The 22,296-nt window shown below is 48.9% G+C and overlaps 2 protein-coding genes and 1 non-coding gene across 9 annotated transcripts; 2 read left to right on the forward strand and 1 right to left on the reverse strand.

Moving 5' to 3' along the window:
* Positions 1-2,242: 2,242 nt before the first annotated feature.
* MAGIX (MAGI family member, X-linked) lies at positions 2,243-5,929 on the reverse strand. 7 transcript variants are annotated; one of them, XM_043897356.1, is made up of 6 exons: positions 5,819-5,926; positions 4,839-4,985; positions 4,010-4,092; positions 3,696-3,932; positions 3,424-3,595; positions 2,243-2,785 (listed from the first exon to the last, which is right to left on the reverse strand). In XM_043897356.1, the coding sequence occupies exons 1-6, from the start codon at positions 5,865-5,867 to the stop codon at positions 2,475-2,477; spliced, it is 999 nt and encodes a 332-aa protein (XP_043753291.1). In that variant the 5' UTR covers positions 5,868-5,926; the 3' UTR covers positions 2,243-2,474. The 7 variants fall into 7 exon arrangements, with proteins under 7 accessions (XP_043753291.1, XP_043753292.1, XP_043753297.1 ...); XM_043897357.1 differs by lacking the exon at positions 5,819-5,926 and adding an exon at positions 5,545-5,723; XM_043897362.1 differs by lacking the exon at positions 3,696-3,932 and having other exon boundaries at positions 5,819-5,929.
* LOC122690461 lies at positions 5,866-17,081 on the forward strand. Its single transcript, XM_043897424.1, has 5 exons — positions 5,866-6,004; positions 14,201-14,301; positions 14,584-14,781; positions 15,331-15,477; positions 16,827-17,081. The coding sequence occupies exons 1-5, from the start codon at positions 5,866-5,868 to the stop codon at positions 16,887-16,889; spliced, it is 648 nt and encodes a 215-aa protein (XP_043753359.1). The 3' UTR covers positions 16,890-17,081.
* On the forward strand, positions 10,657-10,787 carry LOC122691097. The gene has a single exon (XR_006340335.1). It is a non-coding gene; the product is annotated as a small nucleolar RNA SNORA18 (small nucleolar RNA).
* Positions 17,082-22,296: the final 5,215 nt, after the last annotated feature.

Genomic DNA, 22,296 nt, shown 5'->3' on the forward strand with positions numbered 1-22,296 from the left:
CCTGGTTCTACATAAAGGGGCTGTCAGCCCAGTCTTAGATGAAGAATGCGGAAGGAGCACAGTTTTGTTTATTGCTGTGAGCTTGGCAAAATGAGGGGAAGGCTCCTGGGTTCCAGACTGAGCGAAAAGGCTGATGACATTTGAAGAGTGAGTTATCCTGAGCAAGTAATTTCTCCTGACTCAGCCTCAATTTCTGCGTCTGAGACCTGCACCTGGTAATGGAATCAGGCTATCCCCCAAGATGTGCTCCTCTGGCACACTCTCTCCAGAGTGGGTGTTGGTTTCATTCTCATTTGAGGTGAGGAGAGCCATGGCTGGAAGGCCAGAATGGTTCAACCCAAGGGCCTGCCTGCTTTCCCCCGCTGAACCTTGGGTCCCACAAAGCCAAGTAAGGGGCTCTCCTCAGTCCAGGTGGCTGAAAGAGATTGGATAGTGGATATGAAGCATACCTTTCCCAGGGCTGAGTGTGTGCTTTCCAACTCTGTGAGGCCATGCCTGAGTTTCTAGAACAGAACAAACTCTCTTCCACATCAGAGCCTTTGAACTTGCTTCTCCCACTGCTGTCAATGCCCTTCTCCCCACCCCCACTCCCACCCCACCCCTTCAAACATCTAGCTTCTGGTCACTCAGGTCCCAGATCAAATACAATGTCTTCAAAGAGGTCAGCAGCCCACCATCATTACCTCCCCCAACATAACCTTTTGCTATCTTCATAACTCTCACTTCTCTCTGAAATTCTTTTATTCATCTTCTTGTATCTTTTCTGACATCAGTCTACCCCCCTCCACTACATCAGCTACACAAGGATAGAAATCTATGTTTCATCCCTCCAACATTTCATCAGTGCCTATCACAGTGCAAGGTAAGTAGTTGGGGCTCAGTTAATACTTGTCAAATGCAGGTGAGATTAAGAGGACAGGCTTGGGAATCGGGCAAGATTAAATCTTGCTTCAATCCTCAACTTCCTCAAGCTATTTATACTCACTGGGCTTCATTTCTCTCCTCTGTGAAATGGACACATCACGATTGTTGAGTCAATGTGTAACCAAGTAGAAATAGTGCCAGTAAAGCCAGTAGCCAGGATAAGACCAAGTAAATGGTGGTTGGGGTTACTATTGTTAGACTCCTGGATGTGACTAAGGCTCTGAAGTCCTTTCTTGACTTCCCTAGAGCCAGCAACACCTTCTATCAAGTTGAGTAAGGGTCAGCTAGAAGCCCCAGCGCACTCCCCCACAATTGCTACAGCGCTAATCATTCAAGGGTTCACCTCTTCACCTCTTTATACCCCAACTCCCAGCCTAGTTTTACAGTCCCTCTCCCCTCTCCAGCGCCGCCCTGGACACTCCCACGAGGGTCCTTTACTTTCTCCCACCTCTCCAGCCCCTCCCCATAGAGGTGAGAGTTGCTCATTCCCTCCAGACCACAGCTTCCTTCGTTGGGGGCATAGGACCAAGTGTCCTGGGTGTGGTGACCACGGAGGTGACTGGACATTGCTGAACTCAGTCAGCGCCGGCACTGGGGCTACACTGGAGCCCAGCTCGCCATATAAGACCGGGCTTTGGGGCTCTGTTCCCAGGACGGAGGAAACTCTGGCCTCTCCCAGGACTGGGAACGCCCAGCGTGTAGCGTGTGCACACAAGCCCAGCTGCAGTTCGTCACCATCTGTGGAAGAGGGGGGCGCGGCTCAAAGGTTCTAACAGCCGTTTTTAGCCCAGCCTGCTGACTCACACCTTCCTGGCTCCGCCCCGAAGGGGGCTCCGGGGCCCCAGCCAGTGCCTTGAGGGTGGCAGTCTACAGCCAGCGAAAGCTGGCCGACCAGGCCGGAAGTGAGTGACCGCAGGCTCTCGGCGAAGGAAGCTGCCAGGTTCTAACTTTGCTATCTAGTTCACTAGAGGGTCTGGACGATTCCCGGCCGGCCGGGGTTGTGGGTAAACCGGTGCACTCTTGCCACAGCAGGCATTCCCCACGCCATGCGCAATAATTAGCTGTGAGCCCTGTACACCTCCAAAAAAGTGAAATGAATGAATGGGGAAAGAAGCAGGAGTTGGCAAAATGGGAACGGAGTGGGTCCAAAGCGCGCCGGCAGAAGCAAAGAGCTCTTTAAAGGCATGAAAGAAACAGCGCGAAGTAAGCTTGCCGATGGTTGCTTGAAGAGGCCTTCCTCGAAACCAGATCGACCCTCCCCCTCCTTCACGTGTGGGACTCGGGATCCCCACCTGCCCTGGAGCACTTGGCAAGTCAAGACTGGATTGAACCATTTTATTACCTCCCCGGCCCCGAAACAAGAAGCGCCGGGCAGGCCGGTTGGGAAGGGCCATACCACTGACGCCGCGAGGGGAGCGCGGGCGAGTCGACTGCGAAGTAGGATGGGGGGGACAAGACCAAGGAAGTTCTCCCAGTGATACTAAGTGAGCGGCGGGGGGAGCACGCCAGATGGAGGTTGGGCAATGCCAAGTGAGCCTTCCGCTGCACGCTCAATGCCTCCGCCTTCCGGCTGCCATCTCCAGGGCGAGCTGCGCGGCCCCCGGGACCCCTAGGGCCCGCGAGAGCCGTTCCTCGCTGGGCGTCAGCCACGGTCCGGGGGAATCCGGAGTTTGGTCGTTGGGGTCCTCCGTGCGGCGCTCTGCAGCAGGAACCGCGGGGCCATCGGCCGCCCCTTCTGGGCGAGGCTCCTGACTGCCCCGGTTTTGGGGGGTCATACGTGGTCGTGGGTGCTGAAGTGGAGAGGAAGTGCTGGCGCTGCGAGTCTTCGTCATCTCTGGTCCCCCAGGATCTGGAATGCGATCTGGGGATGGAAGGACTGCGGATAAGATTGGGCGATAGGGTGGGCAATGGGGATGGAGCTCTTTGGCAAAGGCATGGACACGCCCTCCGGGAACGAGGCCACCCTCAAGACCCGATGCTTCCTTTCCCCTCCTTTCCTGGATCCTGAACACTCCCCTCAGAAATCAATTCCCAAAACCCCCAAAGGCAGTCAAACCCTCCCATCTAGGATCCCAGACTTTCTGCTTGCTCATCCCATCATCCTCAACCCCCAGCCCTTACCCTAAAGGATCCCTCGTTTTCTGGGGCTAGTCTCCCTACCCTCTGGTTCCCTATCCCATCCCCTCTCCTCTTAGACCTACTCTGTCTTCCCATCAGAAGACCACAACTATTCCTTCTGAACACCCATTTTTACCCCAAACACCATCTTTTCTCTTCTCTCCCAGTACCTCAAAACCCTTCCCTCTGAAATCCACCCTTACTCCTACCCTGGGACCCCGGTCTTCACCTCCCCTTTTGAAAATACCATGACCCTCAGACACTGAGCCCCGATCCTCCTGGTTGAGACTACCAAACCCTTCTAACGAGGTCCCCAGCCTCTCCACTCTGTAACCCTCTTTCCCTCACAGATCCCTGACCCTTTTCCCCTAGGAAACCTACCATCTTCTTTCTGGGGCCTTTCCACCACCTCAGGCTTGCCAGGGTGGGTTTCAGGAGGCCTACTTAGCACGAGGCAAAGGCGGGGACCACCTCTACGAATCCGATCCACGACCTCAACATGGCTGAGGCCCTGAGTTGACTCTCCATTGATGTAAAGCACGAGGTCGCCGGCCTGCAAGGCAAGGGGTGTTGTAGGAAGGTCAAAATGGAGAGCACACCAACGGGAGAGGGCAGGGCTGGCACCATCGAATGGAGGGTGCCTTACAGTTCACCTGCAAGCGACCGCAGCGCTGGGCTGGTCCATCCTTCAGCAGCCGGCGCACTGCCAGTGGAGCATCCCCACCTGCATCTCGGCCTCCACTTAATGTGAAGCCAAAGCCGGCGGAACTGCGAATGAGTTCAACAGAGAACTGACCAGAGGCCTGGGGTGACTTCAAAGGAGGACGAGCCTTACCCTGGGTCGCTTGGGGCGGCGCGGTACGTATACCCATGTTCTCTGACCGACGATGCTGGAGTAAGGACACAATTGTACATACACTGCCAGTCCTGAGGCAGGTGGCCTTAGATTAAGAGGACAAGGTGGTACCTGGGGACGCTGTTCCACGAAACTGGCATTAGGAAGGCGATTGTCTGTGACCTCTATCTCGGCAGAATACAGCATGCTAATGGCTGGGAGATGAAAAAGGCAGTCGGAAGGGTACTATAAAGAAACAAGGACCTGTCTATTGAATTAATATTCTAGCCTCATCTCATTTCCGTGCCTTTAGGATGCACAGACTTGCTCATTCATTTAACTAAGCTCCACCCAGATGAATAACTATCCTGATTGCACCTTCTTAACTAATAATCCTGGCAACAGCTATTCCAGTATTCCCCAAACTTTCCTACTAATAATATGCAGATCCTAGCTCTAATATTAAACCCTTAGGCCCACCCTACACGGTGCTTCTCCAGGATTCCAGCTGGTGAAGATTTCAGGCCTTGCTCTCCAATTAGCCTATAAAACCTCAACATATTCCTGACAATTCGAGCCGCTCCCCTAGTGCGTTTATAGACTCCACCCCCTTGACTAACATTCCAGGCCCGCACCTCAGCCAAATGCCCGCTCCCAAACCTCTCCAGGCCTGGCCTCCTCAGAAATGCCACTTGAAACCCTTCTGAAGAAAGTAAAGATCAAACTCCGCACCAACAGCTAATCTTGCAGCGTTCACCTTCTGCAATAACCCTCTCTATGTCACCTCCTTGAGGAATATTCTAGTCTAACCCTAGTACACTCAAATCACAGCCGAGCCCGGGCCTCTTTACTCACACTCATTGGTCACACCAAGGGGAGTAACTAACAATCCTGGGCCCGCCCCCTCGGAACCTGGCTCCACTCCGACCACGCCCCCGAAAGCCCACGCCCCATCACGCACCCTCCTTGGGGCGCAGGCGCAAGGTGGCGCCCGCCCTGCGTACCAGCGCCGCCACGTCGGCCGCAGCTCGGGCCGCCAGGGGGCGAGCTTCCAGCCGCGCCAGGAACTGTCTGACGCTGGGACCCTCGGGCTGGGGACCGCCACCGCCTGCGCGAGTGAAAAGAGCAGATCAGGGCCCACCCTGAATCTCAGCGAACCCTCACGGGCCCCTACGACCAAAGACCTAGAATTCCCCTCAAGATCCCCGAGGCCACTCTTTTTCATAGTTCCGAAGGTCACCGACTGTGCCTTTCACCTCCCAGGACCCCCGACTATCTCGGGAATGCCCGTGGACCCCCGCCTGCTCCCACGATATCCCTGGAGAGCTATTTAACTCCAGCACTCCTGGACACCTCCTAACACCCTGTGAATATCTCTGGAGGTTTCTGACGCCCCCCCCCCACCCCCCGCCACACACACACAACCCCAGATTCCAAACTCTGCCCCCCAATATCCAAAAGGACCGCGATTCTCCCAGATGTCCCGACAGAACACGGTCTGCTCCCTGTGGCCCAGGTACCCCCGATTGCCCTCTAGATGTCCTAGGCAACCCTGCTGGTCCACGTAGCCCCAGATGGCCCCTCCACCTATCCCCAGAGGCTCCAGCCTAACCTCCCACAATCCACCACCCCCAGTGCCCAGGTGTCCCCAGTGACCCTGGGCAGACCCCTCCAGCACATCTCCCCCGAGACTCCCGGGGGTCCCGGGGTCTGGTGCTCCGCCCCGCGGCGCAGGTGTGGGTGCGGGCGCGGCTCCTCGAGCCCAGCCGGGGTCGCTGGGCCGCTGCCCTCCACCGCCACCGCCCCCGCCGCTCGCCGCCGCCACTCGGGCGCCAGGGCTGCTTTGTTTACCACCTGTCAGAAGGAGAAGGTGAGGAGCAGACAGGAGGCGCGAGGGCTGGCAGGGACGCGCCCACTACCCTCCCACCCCGAGCCTGGTACCTCCTCTGCTTCCCCTAGGGTCCGTGCCGCCCCCCGGGCGCCGCTCCATGACCTGTACTTGGCCTGGTGGACGCACGGCCGCCCGCGACGCGTTTGGGGCGCTCGGGAGCGCTCATCTGGTGGCCAGCCCGGGCCTGGACGTGGCTGAAGCCGGCCGGTCCCGTGCTCGGCGCCCCAACCAGCGCGGTGACCTACCTGGCGGCCGCCAAGGAGTCCTGGCCCTGAGAGCCAGCGCGCACTCTTGGCCTCGCCCTGCCTCAGCCGCTGCCTCTCTTTCCCATCGCCAAGGGAAAACTCTTTCCACCCAGGGGATGTTGTTATTCCAGTGTCAGAGGGGAAAGTCGAGGCCCAGAGAAGTTAAAGGCCCCACCTGAGCTCTGACAACTAAAAATGGGGTGCAAAACCGGAATCCAAGTTTACCGAGGTGTACTGAGGCCTCCAACAGATCTTTCCACATCTTAGGTGGAAAGTTGCTCAGTCGTGTCTGACTCTGCAATCCCATGGACTGTAGCCCACCAGGCTCCTCTGTCCATGGGTTCTCCAGGCAACAATACTGGAATGGGTTGCCATGGCCTCCTCCTCCAGGGGATCTTCCCCACCTAGGGATGGGACCTGTGTCTCCTGACACTCCTACATTGGCAGGCGGATTCTTGACCACTGGGCCACCTAGGAAGTCCCTTCCACATGGTAGACACTCAGTCAATCTGCACTGAATGTTTCCCTACTGGGGAACTGGAAGAGTATGGTGGCCTGAGGAATGGGGGCACCCTTGGAGTCTTTGGGAGCCCTGGGAGGTGTCAGGGCCCTGAGCCCTGGGAGTAATGAGGCCCCTCCTAGGTTTGAAATGGGGTGAGGGTGTCTGGAGACAAAGCCCCCAAGATGGAAGCCCATGGGCAGAGTGCTACTCTAGTGACAGGAGGAATGGGGAGGGGTGAGAGAAGGCCTCCACTTTGTGGAGGAAGAAACAGGCAAAAGATTTGAACACAAACTTTACCAAAGAACGTATACAGGTGGCAGATAAGCATGTGAACCCTGCTTAATATGATTAGGCTTTAGGTAATACAAGTTAAAATTGTGGCAAAATGGCACTACACACATATTAGCATGGCCAAAGTTAATTAAATGCCTGACCATACCAACTGTATGTGAAGATGTCCAGGAAATGGAACTCTCCTTTATTGCTGACTTTTTTTCCCCTCTGGCTGTACCTGGAAACTTGTAGGATGTTAGTTTCCTGACAGGGAATCTAACCCAGGCCCTGGTCTGCAAAAGCCCTGAGTCCTAATCACTGGTGCTTCAGGAAGTTACCCCATATACTGTTAATGGAAATGTAAAATGATATATGATATCTTTAGAAATCAGTTTGGCAGTATCTTTAAAAAATTAAACTTACACATATGATCCAGTCATTCTACTCCTAATGTATTTACGTAAAAGAAATGAAAGCATATGTCTCTACAATATTTGTGTACGAATGCTCATAGCAGCTTTATTTTTTGTCTTATTCATCTCAGGTTTCATAACAAAATACCATGTGACTTAAAATTTATTTCTCAGGGTTCTTAAAACTGGAAAGTCAAAGATCCAGCTGCTTTCCAATTTGATTCCTGGTCAGGGCTCTCTTCCCAACTTGCAAATGATCATGTTCACTCTGTATCCTCACATGGGACAAAAAGAGAGAGAGAGAGATCTTCCTCTTTTTTATAATTTTATTTATTTACTTATTTTGGCTGTGGTAGGTCTTTGTTGCTGTGCAAGCTTTTCTCTAGTTGTGGAGAGCGAACAGGTACTACTCTCTAGTTAAGGTGCATGGGTCTGTCATTGTGGTGGCTTCTCTTGTTGCAGAGCCAGTGCTCTAGGACGTGCAGGCGTCAGTAGTTGTGGCAGATGGGCTCACTATTTGTGGCTCCCAGGCTCTAGAGCAGAGATCATTAGTTTGGCACATGGACTTAGTTGCCCCATGGTACGTGGGGTCTTCCTGAATCAGGGATTGAACCCGTGTCTCCTGCAATGGCAGGTGGATTCTTTACCATGGAGCCACCTGGGAAGCCCCCCTTTCTCTTCTTATCAGGCCATATCCTATCAGATCAGAACCCCAGTCTTATGACATCATTTTTAAAAAATTTTAGCCATGCCCTGTGATTTCTGGGATCTCAGTTCCCTGACCAGAGATTGAAATCGGTCCACAGCACTAAAAGTGCTGAATTCTAACTACTACAGGACCAGGGAATTCCCATCTTATGACATCATTTTACCTTACTTTTCCTTCTAAAGATTCTATCTCCAGCTACAGTCACATTGGGGGTTGTTGCTGAGTCCCTAAGTTGTGTCTGGCTCTTTTCAACCCTATGGACTGCAGCACACTAGGCTTCACTGTCTTTCACTATCTCCCGGAGTTTGCTCAAACTCATGTCCATTGTGATGCTATTCAACTATCTCATCCTGTCATCACTTTCTCCTCCTGCCTTCAATCTTTCCCAGCGTCAGAGTCTCTTCTAATGAGTCGGCTACTTGCGTTAGGTGGCCAAAGTATTGGAGCTGCAGCTTCAGCATCAGTCCTTCCAATGAATATTCAGGGTTGATTTCCTTTAGGATTTGCAGTCCCAGAGACTCTAAAGAGTCTTCCCAGCACCACAGTTCGAAAGCATCAAATTGGGGGTTGGGGCTTTAATATATGAATTTTGGGGAGACACAAGTCAGTCCATAGAATATGTTAATAGCCAAAAATTGAAAACAACCCAAGTGTCCATCAATAGGTGAATGGATCAACAAACTGGAATATTCATGCAGTAGAATCACACACTGCAATAAAAATGAATGTAGAATTTGGATGGATCTCAAAATAATTATATTAAGTGAAAGAGGCAAGACTTATCTCTCCCCACAGAGTACATTGTGTATGATTACATTTATATAAAAATGTCCTCTTATCCTTATCCATCAGAGGAGAGACAGAATGAAAATTACAATCAGAGAAAGCTAACCATATCTCACTAACTCAGGTATCCATATGATCAGTTTGGTTAGTTATCTGTTATCATGGTTTTCCTTCTGTCTCCCCTCTGATAGATGAGGCTAAGAGGCTTGTGCCAGCTTCCTGATAGGAGGGACTGGCTGTGGGGAGAACTGGGTCTTGCTCTGGTGGGCAGGGCCATGCTCAGTAAATCTTTAATCCGATTTTCTGCTGGTGGGTGGGACTGTGTTTCCTCACTGTAGTTTGGCCTGAGGCAAAACTATGGTAAGGGTAATGGTGACCTCCTCCAAAAAGACTTATGTCAGCATGCTGCACCTCCCAGGACTGCTGCAGTCAGTGTCCCTGACCCCGTGGCAGGCCACTGTGGACCCACACCTCTACCAGAGACTGAAAACACTCACAGACAAGCCTGGCTAAGTCTCTTGTGAGGTCACTGCTCTTTTCTCGTGGGTCCTGGTGCACACAAGATTTTGTTTGTGCCCTCCAAGAGTCTCTGTTTCACCGGTCCTGTAGAAGTTCTGTAATCAAATCCCACTGGCCTTCTAAGTCAAATTCCCTGGGGGTTCTCAGTCCCTTTGCAGGATACCCAGGTTGGGAAATATGTTGTGGGCCCTAGAACTTTCCCAACAGTGCGAGAACTTCTTTGGCATAATTGTTTTCCAGTTTGTGTGTCGCCTGGTGCGCAGGTGTTTAGTGGGGCTAATGGCGACCTCTTCCAAGAGGACTTATGCTACATGCTGCACCTCCTAGGACTGGTGCTGCCAGAGGCCCTGTCCCCCACAGCAGGCCACTGCTGACCTGTGCCTCAGCAGGAGACACTCAAACATTCAAAGGCAGGTCTGGCTCCGTCTCTTGTCGAGGTCATTGCTCCTTTCCCTGGGTCTTGGTGCACACAAGGTTTTGTTTGTACCCTGGTAAAGGTCAGTTTTCATTCCAATCCCAAAGAATGGCAATGCCAAAGAATGTTCAAACTACTCACAATTGCATTTATTTCACATACTAGCAAGGTCATGCTCAAAATCCTCCAAGCTAGGCTTCAATAGTATGTGAACCAAGAAATTCCAGATGTACAAGCTGGGTTTAGAAAAGGCAGAGGAAACAGAGGTCAAATTTCCAATATCCATTGGATCATAGAAAAGGCAAAATAATTCCAGAAAATTCTGTTTCATTGACTATGCTAAAGCCTTGACTGTGTGTATCACAACAAATTGTGGAAAATTCCTCAAGAGATGGGAATATCAGACAACCTTACCTGCCTCCTGAGAAGCCTGTATACAGGACAAGAAGCAACAGTTAGAACCGGACATGGAACAATGGACTGGTTCAAAATTGGGAAAGGAGTACGACAAGGCTGTATATTGTCACCTTGCTTATTTAACTTACATAAAGAGTACATCATGCAAAATGCTGGGCTGGATAAAGCACAAGCTGGAATCAAGAGTGCTGGGGGTAATATCAATAATTTTGGATATGCAGGTGATACCACCCTTACGGCAGAAAGCAAAGAGCTTTAGATGAAGGTGAAATGTGAGAGTGAAAAAGCTGTCTTATAACTCAACATTCAAAAAACTAAGATCATGGCATCTGGTCCCATCACTTCATGGCAAATAGGTGGGGAAACAGTGACTACAGACTTTATTTTCTTGGGCTCCAAAATTTTCTTGGGCTCCAAAATGACTGTGGATGGTGACCGCAGCCAGGAAATTAAAAGACACTTGCTCCTTGGAAGAAAAGCTATAACAAACCTAGACAACATATTAAAAAGCAGAGACATTATTTGCCAACAAATGTCTGTATAGTCAAAGCTATGGTTTTTCCAGTAGTCATGTATGGATGTGAGAGTTGGACCATAAAAAAGGCTGAAGTTGAGGTCTATCCCGATGGGGCTTTTTCTATAAACCTACGTCGTTGGAAACACCTCATAGAGTAACTGTGTAGTTTCCTTTACTCATAGAACTACCTGTTAGATCTGTGGGAAAGAACTACAAGACATAGCTGCCTATTAAACTATGAAAAACCTAACAATTTTTTTTTATCTTAGGTATTGGCATATCCCAATGATCTCTGTCAAGTTCTAGGGTGTGATAACATAGGAATTAATATCATTTGAACTTGATAAGCTTTTAGAGAACTAGACATCCCATCTCCTGACCCTAAACAGGAACCTATAGTGAACTGCTTGAGGAAATTGGATCTTAAAGATTACAGTGCACTGAAGATCAGAGAGGCCCAACTAAAACAGCTGTGGCATCACAGCTGTGGATTGAGCAGAACTTTTTGTAGGGCTGCCTTGAAGATGACAACTTTGGAGGAACTATGGTGACTAGCAGTGGAAAGAATCAGGACGTGTGAAAATCCTTAAAAATTTATTGACTTAAATAACTTTGCCTATGTTATGAATAAAAAGAAACCTTTGTGCAGAAAGTAAAAAAAAAAAAAAAAAAAAAAGGCTGAGCGCTGAAGAATTGATGCTTTTTAACTGTGGTTTTGGAGAAGACTCTTGAGAATCCCTCGGACTGCAAGATCAAACCAGTCAATCCTAAAGGAAATCAACCCTGAATATTCCTTGGAAGGACTGATGCTGAAGCTGAAGCTCCAATACTTTGGCCACTTGATGAGAGCAGCCGATTATTTATCAGGGAAAAGACCCTGGTGGTGGGAAAGATATAAGGCAGGAGGAGGAGGGGATGACAGAGGATGACATGGTTGGATGGCATCACCAACTCAATGAATATGGGTTTGAGCAAGCTCTGGGAGATGGTGAAGGACAGGGAAGCCTGGCATGCTGCACTCCATGGGGTCACAAAGAGTTGGACATGACTGAACAACTGAACAACAACAAGTAAAGTACAAACTAATACACAGTGGAAGAAAGTATATCAGTGTCAGGGGTGGGGAGGACAGCAGTAAGGAAAGGAGACTCACACAGGGCAGGAAAAACATTTGGCAGTGAGGATTATGTTCCCTGTCTTGAGTGTAGTGATAGTCTCACAGATGTAAACACTTTGAAACTGTGCCCCATAGGATCAATGTTTCTGTTCTGGTGACAGATTCTTGAGCTTATCTTACAGAACAGCAGATATGGGAACAGCTTGTTAAAGACCGATATGCTTTGTAACCTGCCTTACTGACCAAACTTGCCTTAATTATTTTTTGACTCCTTAACCACTCCCTATAATCTATAGGTGTTATCACACCTCTGACATATGGGTTGCTATAATAATGAGGGCTTTGTGTTGTTTTTCAGGAACTTGGAGTTAGATCTTGTCCAGTTCAAACTGGCTAAGATTGGTTGGGACCACCGACCCCAAACTGGGCCTGCACAGGAGTTTGATGAATGACCATTTCACATCAAATGGTTCACCTTCAGATCATGGTGCACCTCCATTTTTGCACATGCATCCCCTGAAGCAGCATAAAACTCATATACACCACACAGAACACCTGTTAGGTCACCTTTTCCCTACCTCTAATCACTTTTCCCTGGGCCAAAGACAACCCTGCTTCTTTATCTCATAAATATCTCAAGCCCTGTGCCTTTGGGAGGCACTTTCCTTTCTCTGCTGCAGATCTTGGTGTCTCATCATTTGACTTGCTGCATGTTGAGCAAATGAAACTTGTTTTGTCACAGGTTCAAAACCTATCAAACTTTATGTCAATTAATCCACAATCTCTTAAAGAAAAGAAAGATTTGCTTAAATTAATAAGAATTGGGTGGGGTTGTTAGAGGGACTTACCTACATCCATGAACCAAGTGATGCTAAAAGGGGCAAAAGAATTATTTTCAGGAAAGGATGCAGCTAAGAGGGGCGTTGGATTTTCTTTCTTGCCCCACAGGGCATCTTAGTTACCTGAACAAGGATTGAACCTGGAAGCAGTATATGAGAGTTCCATCTCCTGGAAATCTTCACATACAGTTGGTATGGTCAGGCATTTAATTAACTTTGGCCATGCTAATATGTGTGTAGTGGCATTTTGCCACGACTTTGACTTGTATTACCTAAAGCCTAATCATATTAAGCAGGGTTCACATGCTTATCTGCCACCTGTATATGTTCTTTTTTTTTTTACTTTTATTTGCATTTATTTTCTGCGGCATTTATTCCCGGGCCATAAGTTTTTGTTTCTTCAGTTTCTTCTGGGATATCTTTTTCTTCTGTGCAACCTCCTCTTCTGGTTTAGGAACAATCTGTTCTTTTTCAGTAAGGATCATCTCAATGTGGCAGGGAGAGCTCATGTAGGGGTTGATCCAACCGTGAGCTCTGTAAGTCCTGCGCCGCATCTTGGGGGCTTTGTTCACTTGGATGTGCTCAATGACCAGAGAATCTACATCTAAGCCCTTAAGTTCAGCATTACTCTCTGCATTTTTGAGCATGTGTAGTAAAAATGCAGCACTCTTTTTGGGCCATGACCCTGCGTCCAGCCCCACTGTTTGGCCTGTGCACACCTACCAACTCCACCATTGTAACGACGGAATGGCACACATTGCTTCTTTAAAGTGACATCCTTCAGATACTTGGTGGCTTTTCGGATATGCATACCTTTTATGGCCTGGGCAGTCTCACGAGTGTTCTTAAAGTGAACACGAAGATTTGAACCTCTTGATTTGCATGATTTTGTGGGGTTTTCTGGGTCGAGTGAATAGCGCACCATTTTTAAGGGTCAGCTCAGGCCACTTACCGGAAAAGTGTATATGTTCTTTGGTAAAGTTTGTGTTCAAATCTTTTGCCTGTTTCTTCCTCCACAAAGTGGTGGCCACAGGCCTTCTCTCACCCCTCCCCATTCCTCCTGTCACTAGAGTAGCACTCTGCCCATGGGCTTCCATCTTGGGGGCTTTGTCTCCAGACACCCTCACCCCATTTCAAACCTAGGAGGGGCCTCATTACTCCCAGGGCTCAGGGCCCTGACACCTCCCAGGGCTCCCAAAGACTCCAAGGGTGCCCCCATTCCTCAGGCCACCATACTCTTCCAGTTCCCCAGTAGGGAAACATTCAGTGCAGATTGACTGAGTGTCTACCATGTGGAAGGGACTTCCTAGGTGGCCCAGTGGTCAAGAATCCGCCTGCCAATGTAGGAGTGTCAGGAGACACAGGTCCCATCCCTAGGTGGGGAAGATCCCCTGGAGGAGGAGGCCATGGCAACCCATTCCAGTATTGTTGCCTGGAGAACCCATGGACAGAGGAGCCTGGTGGGCTACAGTCCATGGGATTGCAGAGTCAGACACGACTGAGCAACTTTCCACCTAAGATGTGGAAAGATCTGTTGGAGGCCTCAGTACACCTCGGTAAACTTGGATTCCGGTTTTGCACCCCATTTTTAGTTGTCAGAGCTCAGGTGGGGCCTTTAACTTCTCTGGGCCTCGACTTTCCCCTCTGACACTGGAATAACAACATCCCCTGGGTGGAAAGAGTTTTCCCTTGGCGATGGGAAAGAGAGGCAGCGGCTGAGGCAGGGCGAGGCCAAGAGTGCGCGCTGGCTCTCAGGGCCAGGACTCCTTGGCGGCCGCCAGGTAGGTCACCGCGCTGGTTGGGGCGCCGAGCACGGGACCGGCCGGCTTCAGCCACGTCCAGGCCCGGGCTGGCCACCAGATGAGCGCTCCCGAGCGCCCCAAACGCGTCGCGGGCGGCCGTGCGTCCACCAGGCCAAGTACAGGTCATGGAGCGGCGCCCGGGGGGCGGCACGGACCCTAGGGGAAGCAGAGGAGGTACCAGGCTCGGGGTGGGAGGGTAGTGGGCGCGTCCCTGCCAGCCCTCGCGCCTCCTGTCTGCTCCTCACCTTCTCCTTCTGACAGGTGGTAAACAAAGCAGCCCTGGCGCCCGAGTGGCGGCGGCGAGCGGCGGGGGCGGTGGCGGTGGAGGGCAGCGGCCCAGCGACCCCGGCTGGGCTCGAGGAGCCGCGCCCGCACCCACACCTGCGCCGCGGGGCGGAGCACCAGACCCCGGGACCCCCGGGAGTCTCGGGGGAGATGTGCTGGAGGGGTCTGCCCAGGGTCACTGGGGACACCTGGGCACTGGGGGTGGTGGATTGTGGGAGGTTAGGCTGGAGCCTCTGGGGATAGGTGGAGGGGCCATCTGGGGCTACGTGGACCAGCAGGGTTGCCTAGGACATCTAGAGGGCAATCGGGGGTACCTGGGCCACAGGGAGCAGACCGTGTTCTGTCGGGACATCTGGGAGAATCGCGGTCCTTTTGGATATTGGGGGGCAGAGTTTGGAATCTGGGGTTGTGTGTGTGTGGCGGGGGGTGGGGGGTGGGGCGTCAGAAACCTCCAGAGATATTCACAGGGTGTTAGGAGGTGTCCAGGAGTGCTGGAGTTAAATAGCTCTCCAGGGATATCGTGGGAGCAGGCGGGGGTCCACGGGCATTCCCGAGATAGTCGGGGGTCCTGGGAGGTGAAAGGCACAGTCGGTGACCTTCGGAACTATGAAAAAGAGTGGCCTCGGGGATCTTGAGGGGAATTCTAGGTCTTTGGTCGTAGGGGCCCGTGAGGGTTCGCTGAGATTCAGGGTGGGCCCTGATCTGCTCTTTTCACTCGCGCAGGCGGTGGCGGTCCCCAGCCCGAGGGTCCCAGCGCCAGACAGTTCCTGGCGCGGCTGGAAGCTCGCCCCCTGGCGGCCCGAGCTGCGGCCGACGTGGCGGCGCTGGTACGCAGGGCGGGCGCCACCTTGCGCCTGCGCCCCAAGGAGGGTGCGTGATGGGGCGTGGGCTTTCGGGGGCGTGGTCGGAGTGGAGCCAGGTTCCGAGGGGGCGGGCCCAGGATTGTTAGTTACTCCCCTTGTTGGGAGGGCTTCCCTGGTGGCTCAGAGGGTAAAGCCTCTACCTGCAATGCGGGAGACCTAGGTTTGATCCCGGGTCAGGAAGATCCCCTGGAGAAGGAAATGGCTAACCCACTCCAGTAATCTTTCCTGGAAAGTTCCACGGTCGGAGGGGCCTGGTAGGCTACAGTGCATGGGATCGCAAATAATCGCACACAAATGAGCAACTTCACTTTCTTGGTGGGACCAATGAGTGTGAGTAGGGAGGCCCGGGCTCGGCTGTGATTTGAGTGTACTAGGGTTAGACTAGAATATTCCTCAAGGAGGTGACTTAGAGAGGGTTATTGGAGTAGTTGAACGCTGCAAGATCAGCTGTGGGTGCGGAGCTTGACGTTTACTTTCGTCAGCGGGGTTTCAAGTGGTATTTCTGAGGATGCCGGGCCTGGAGAAGGTTGGGGGCGGGCATTTGACTGAGGGGCGGGCCTGGAATGTTAGTCAAGGGGTGGAGTCTATAAACGCACTGGAGGTGTGGCTCGAATTGTCAAGAATAGGTTGACGTTTTATAGACTAATTGGTCTTCTCTCGTAGCTCAGTGGGTAAAGAATCTGCCTGCAATTAAGGTAGACCCGGGTTTGATTCCTGGGTGGGAAGATCCTCTGGAGTAGGAAATGGCAACCCATCTAGTATTCTTGCCAAATCTCATGGACACAGGAAGTCTGGCGGGCTACAGTGCATAGGGTAGTCGGACACGACTTAGTGACTACAACCAAGCTAATTAGAAAGCAGGACCTGGAATCCTGGAGAAGCACGGTGTTAAGATGGGTCTAAGGGTTTAAAATGAGGGGTTAGAATCTGTGTTTTATTTGAGCGAGGTAGGAAATCTGGAGGATTGCTTGAATATTTGTTGCCAGGGTTGTTAGCTAAGAAGGTGTGATCAGAATGGTTGCTCCGGTGGGTGGAGCCTGGATGATTACTTGAAGGTCTCAGTTTACATAGCAAGAGTGGTGAAACCCGGATGTGAATTCAAAGGGAAGCGGCTAGAATGTTTATATAGGGCAAGAGCCCTATCCAGTGTCACAGGGCCATCATTAAAGATTTTCGTTAGCAACGTGGGAGACCTGGGTTTGATTCCAGGAAGATCCCCTGGAGAAGGGAATGGCTATCCACTACAGTATTCTTGCCTGGAAAATCCCAAGGACAGAGGAGCCTGGCCGGCTACAGTCCATGGGGTCGCAAAGAGTCAGGACTGCACGACTAACACTAGTCTCTTTTATTCTTTAGCCCTTAGAATACCGGAAGGACAATGACATCATGGATTTGTCCCAAGATCCCCTTGCCTCCTAGGAAGAGTTCCTGGCATGTCAAGTACAGTCAGTTTTAAAAGCTCTGCGTTGTACTTCCCTGGTTGTGCTGTGGCTAATGTTCAAGGCTCCCAATGTAGAGGGCCAGGTTCAATTACGTTGGGGAATTGGATCCTAAGTAACTACTAAGACCTTGCACAGCCAAATAAATAACAATAAGTATTAAAAAAAAAAACTTGTGTAATTTTGGGAAGCTTGAACCGTCCATCTTGCCAAGATTTCCTTCATGAATCTTGGGGTCTTGGATTGGGAGAGAGGGTGGAAAAGGAGGATGGGAGCTGCAGGAGAGCATTGAACAGGGCCACGCTGAGAATCCAGCACAAGCCTTGAGTCAATATTGGATGTCTCTCCATTTATTTAGGTCTTTAATTTCTTTCAACAATGCTTTGCATTTCCTAGAGTACAATTTTTATGCTTCTTTTGTTAAATTTGTTCCAAAGTATTTTTATTATTTTCAGGCTGTTGTGAATGGAGTTATTTTTTTATTTCATTCTTGTCTATAGAAATACAATTGATTTTTGTATATTGATTTTCTATCCTGTAGCCTCGTGAAACTTGTTATTAGTTCTAATTGTTTTTCAATTGGTTCCTTAGGATTTTCTATGTAATGACATTTGCAAATAGAGATGGTTTTATTTCTTTGTTAAAAAGGAAACAATCAATGCAAAATGGAGTGACTTGTACTAAGCTCCACTGATATTTAATATCTAACCTAATTGTACTTGCAGGCTATCCTAGGAATTGAATTTTAAGCCAACTAGTCTGTGAGGTTTTTTTTCTCCTGGTCAGCACTAGTGAGGTAATCTGCCTAAGACATCCTCCCTTGCCTTCCCCTGAAGGGAAGGTGACCTTCCCAGAAATAATACTGTTTAAATTGTGGTTTAGTCACTAAGTCATGTCTGACTTTGGGACCCCATGGACTGTAGCCCAGTCTCCTCTGTCCATGGAATTTCCCAGGCAAGAATGCTGGAGTGGGTTGCCATTTCCTTCTCCAGGGAATCTTCCTGACCCAGGGATTGAACATGCATCTCCTGCATTGCAGACAGTCTCCTGTATTGCAAGTGAATTCTTTGCCACTGAACCACTTACTTGTCCTTTCTTTTATCAACACTTTCCAATATGGATGCCTTTTATTTCTTTTTCTTGCCTACTTTTCCCAACTAGAACTTCAGGTACAATATTGCACAGAAGTAGCAAGAGCAGACATTGTTTTATTCCAGATCATGGGTACAAAGTATATAGACTTTCATGATTGAGTAAAATTTTAGCTGTTTTCTGGACCCACTATTTATGATAAGAAGCCTGCTCGGGACTTTCCTTGTGGCCTAGTGGATAAGAATCCTCCTGCCATTGCAGAGGACAGGGGTTTGATCCCTGGTCTGGGAAGATTCCACATGCCAAGGAGCAACTAAAGCCCTTGAGCCACAACTACTGAGCCCGAGTGCTGCAACTACTGAAGCCCCTGTGTCTAGAGCCTGTGCACCGCAATGAAAGAAGCTATCCCAGTAAGAAGTATGTGCACCGCAAGGAAGACTAGCCCCCACTCACCGCAACTAGAGAAAGTCAGTGAGCAGCAATGAAGACCCAGTGGAACCAAAAAAAGAAGACTGCTTGTAATATTATTGGGGTTACCTTGTAGATGAGTCATTTTTCTCTTTGTTCTTTCAAGGTTTTCTCTTTGGATTTTAACATTTTTGAATATGATGTGCCTAGGTATCTATCTCTTTGCATTTATCCTGCTTGGAGTCAGTTAAGCTTCTTGGACATGTAGATTTTAGCTATTACTTCTTTGAATATTTTTTGCTCTTCTCTCTATCTCCACTTCTGCTTCCCCGTTACACATATGCTGGTGCACCTAGTTGTGTCCCATATTTGTCTCATGCTCTATTCATCTTTTTCTTCATTCCATTTACAATCTGTTCTTCAAATTGCATAATTTGCATTGAACTCTCTTCTAGTTCACTGCTCCTTTCTTCGGCTAGCCCAAAAGAGCTACTTTTAGTCCCTCTGCTTATTTTTTTCATTTTGGTTATTGTCCTATAGATGAAAAACTAATTGATTGATCCAAAAAAGAAATGAAAAATTTTATTCAAGTCAAATTTGAGGATTATAACCTGGGAAGAGCATCTCAGAAAGCTCTGAGAACTGTTCTGGCCCTGAGAAGTCAAGATACAGTTATATGTTTTTTGAGACAGAGGGCTATACATCAAGTGATGTATGATGATTTACATAATCCAGATCTAAGCATCATCATGGTAGGTCATGTTACAAGATCAAGAAGGAATATTGTCTTTTAAGGAGTTGTCTTGTTGATGCTCGAACCCACTGTCTTTTAATTAAAATTTTTGCAGGAAGGGGGACCCCTTCCAGGGCCTCAGAGTGGGCTCTTGTCTAACACTCTGTTAGACAGTTCACTCAGTAAGGAATTGTCTGAGGAGACCCCTGTGCTGACAAAGCAAGAGACTGTATTGGGAAAGGGCATCTGGGTGTAGAGCAGGAGGGTGAGGGAACCCAGGAGAACTACTCTGCTACGTGGTTCACAGTCTCAGGTTTTATGGTAATGGGGTTAGTTTCCGGGTTATCTCTAGCCCATGACTCTGACTCAGGGTCCCTCCTCCATGGCATGCACATTGCTCACCCAAGATGGATTCCAGCAAGAAGGTTTCTGGGAGGTTGGTAGGATATACGGACTGGTGTCCCCTCTCTCCTTTATACCTTTCCTGAATTATTTCGGTTGTTGGTAGCTTGTTAGTTCTGTGTTCTTTTTTTTTTTTTAGTTCTGTGTTCTTTACCAGGACCTCCTGTTGTTAAGATAGTTCATGCAAGTTGTTACTGTGTGCCTGGCCAGGGCAGGCAGTTTCAGTTAGTGCTTCCCTAACAAAATCACTCACCTGGCATCAGAACTTACTGAAGCTCAGGTTCTTTATGTCTCAGCACAGAAGGAATTCAGAAAGAGACAAAGCAATAGGCAAGAAGTAGGCGTATTAATATAGGACACTTATGAGGGAGACAAGCGTGCAGGCAAGGGGCACTGCCCCAGGAACTAAGTGGGAAAGTAGGTTTATTTAGGGAGATAAACACTCCATAGATGGGCTTCTCATTGCTGTGGCTTCTCTTGTTGTGGAGCATAGGATCTAGGGTGCACAGGCTTCAGTAGTTGTAGCATGAGGGCTCAGTAGTTGTGGCTCATGGGCTTAGTTGTCCCATGGCATCTGGAATCTTCCTAGACCACAGATCAAACCTGTGTCCCCTGCATTGGTAGGTGGAATCTTTACCACTGAGCCAGTTTGGAAGCCTTGTAACTTAATTTCTTTATTGATATCCTCTATTTGATGAGACACTGTTTTCATACTTTCCCTTACATCTTTATACATCATTTCTTACTTCTTTGAGCAAATTTAATAGCTGATTTTGAAACTGCACACCTCAGATTGGGACTCAAACCCAGCTGAGAGCCAGACTGGGCCTTAAACCCATTGCCTTCTCATTGAAATCACACACCTGGTCTCAGCACTTAATGAAGTTCAGGTTCTTTATATCTCATCACAGAAAGAATTCAGTGAGAGACAAAGTGATAGGTAAAAAGTGGGTGTATTCCATGGAATACTACTCAGCCATTAAAAAGAATTCATTTGAATCAGTTCTAATGAGATGGATGAAACTGGAGCCCATTATACAGAGTGAAGTAAGCCAGAAAGATAAAGAACATTACAGCATACTAACACATATATATGGAATCTAGAAATATGGTAACGATAACCCTATATGCAAAACAGAAAAAGAGACACAGATGTACAGAACAGACTTTTGAACTCTGTGGGAGAAGGTGAGGGTGGGATGTTTCGAAAGAACAGCATGTATATTATCTATGGTGAAACAGATCACCAGCCCAGGTGGGATGCATGAGACAAGTGCTCGGGCCTGGTGCACTGGGAAGACCCAGAGGAATCGGGTGGAGAGGGAGGTGGGAGGGGGGATCAGGATGGGGAATACGTGTAACTCTATGGCTGATTCATATCAATGTATGACAAAACCCACTGAAATGTTGTGAAGTAATTAGCCTCCAACTAATAAAAAAAAATAAAAAAGAAGAAAAAGAAAAAAAAAAAAAGTGGGTGTATTTAGAGAGAGATACATTCCATAGACAGAATGGAGTCCATCTCAAAAGGCAAGAGTGGCCTTGGGAGAAACACTCCACAGACAGAGTGTGGACCATCTCAGAAGGTGAGAGGCCCTGAAATAAGGTGTGGTTAGTTTTCATGGGCTGAGTATTTCATAGACAAATGACTGGGAGGATTATTCCAACTATTTTGGAGAAGGGGCAAGGATTTCCAGGATTTGGGCCACCACCCACTTTTTGTTTTTTTATGGTTGGTCTGAGAACTGTCATGGTGCCTGTAGGTGTGCCATTTAGCATGCTAATATATTAAAATGAGCATATAATGAGGCTCAAAGTCTACTGGAAGTGAAACCTTCTGCCATCTTGGACCTAGTTGGTTCTAGTCATTTAAGTCATATCCTCAACTGGTATGTAATTCTTTTAAAGGTCGTGCCCTGCCCTCTTCCCTCCTGTTTCACTTTGAAGTTTATCTGCTAGGTCTAACATTTGAGTCCTCTAATAGTTTCTGTTTCCTGCTGTTCCTGCCACTTTTCTTGTTTCTTTGCATGTTTCATAATTTTCTGTTGAAAACTAAACATTTTGAATAATATATCATAGCAACTCTATATATAGAGCTGTCCATTTTTGTTATAATTTCCTTGTTTACTGTTTAGTGACTTGACCAGGCTAATTTAGTTATATCTGTTTCCACCTTATAAACTTCTTCAAAGGGTTCAGCTTTGGGCATGAACATAGTCCCTTTCATGGATCACAGCTTTGTCATGGTGAAGGGGCTTGTGTAACTCAGTGAAGCCAGGAGCCATGGAGGGCCACCTAAGACAGATGGGTCATAGGGAGGAGTTCTGACAAAATCTGGTCCACTGGAGAAGGGAATGGCAACCCACTCCAGTGTTCTTGCCTGGAGAACCCCATGGACAGTATGCAAAGGGAAAAAGATATGACACCGGAAGATAATCCCCCTAGGTCAGAAAGTGTCCGATATGCTACTGGGCAAGAGTGAAGAGCAATTACTAATAGCTCTAGTAAGAATGAAGTGGCTGGACCAAAGTAGGAATGATGCTCAGCTGTGGATGTGTCTGGTGGTGAAGGTAAAAGTTGATACTATAAAGAACAATATTGCATAAGAACCTGGAATGTTAGGTCCAAGTGTTAGTTGCTCAGTTATGTCCAACTCTGTGACCCCATGGGTTGTAGACCACCAGGCTACATTCCTGAGTCTTAGTCACATAAAATGGTTTTTTTCTTTAATCCCAGAGCTGATGATTACACA

This window comes from Cervus elaphus, chromosome X, assembly GCF_910594005.1.
Source record: "Cervus elaphus chromosome X, mCerEla1.1, whole genome shotgun sequence".
Taxonomy (NCBI): Eukaryota; Metazoa; Chordata; class Mammalia; order Artiodactyla; family Cervidae; genus Cervus; species Cervus elaphus.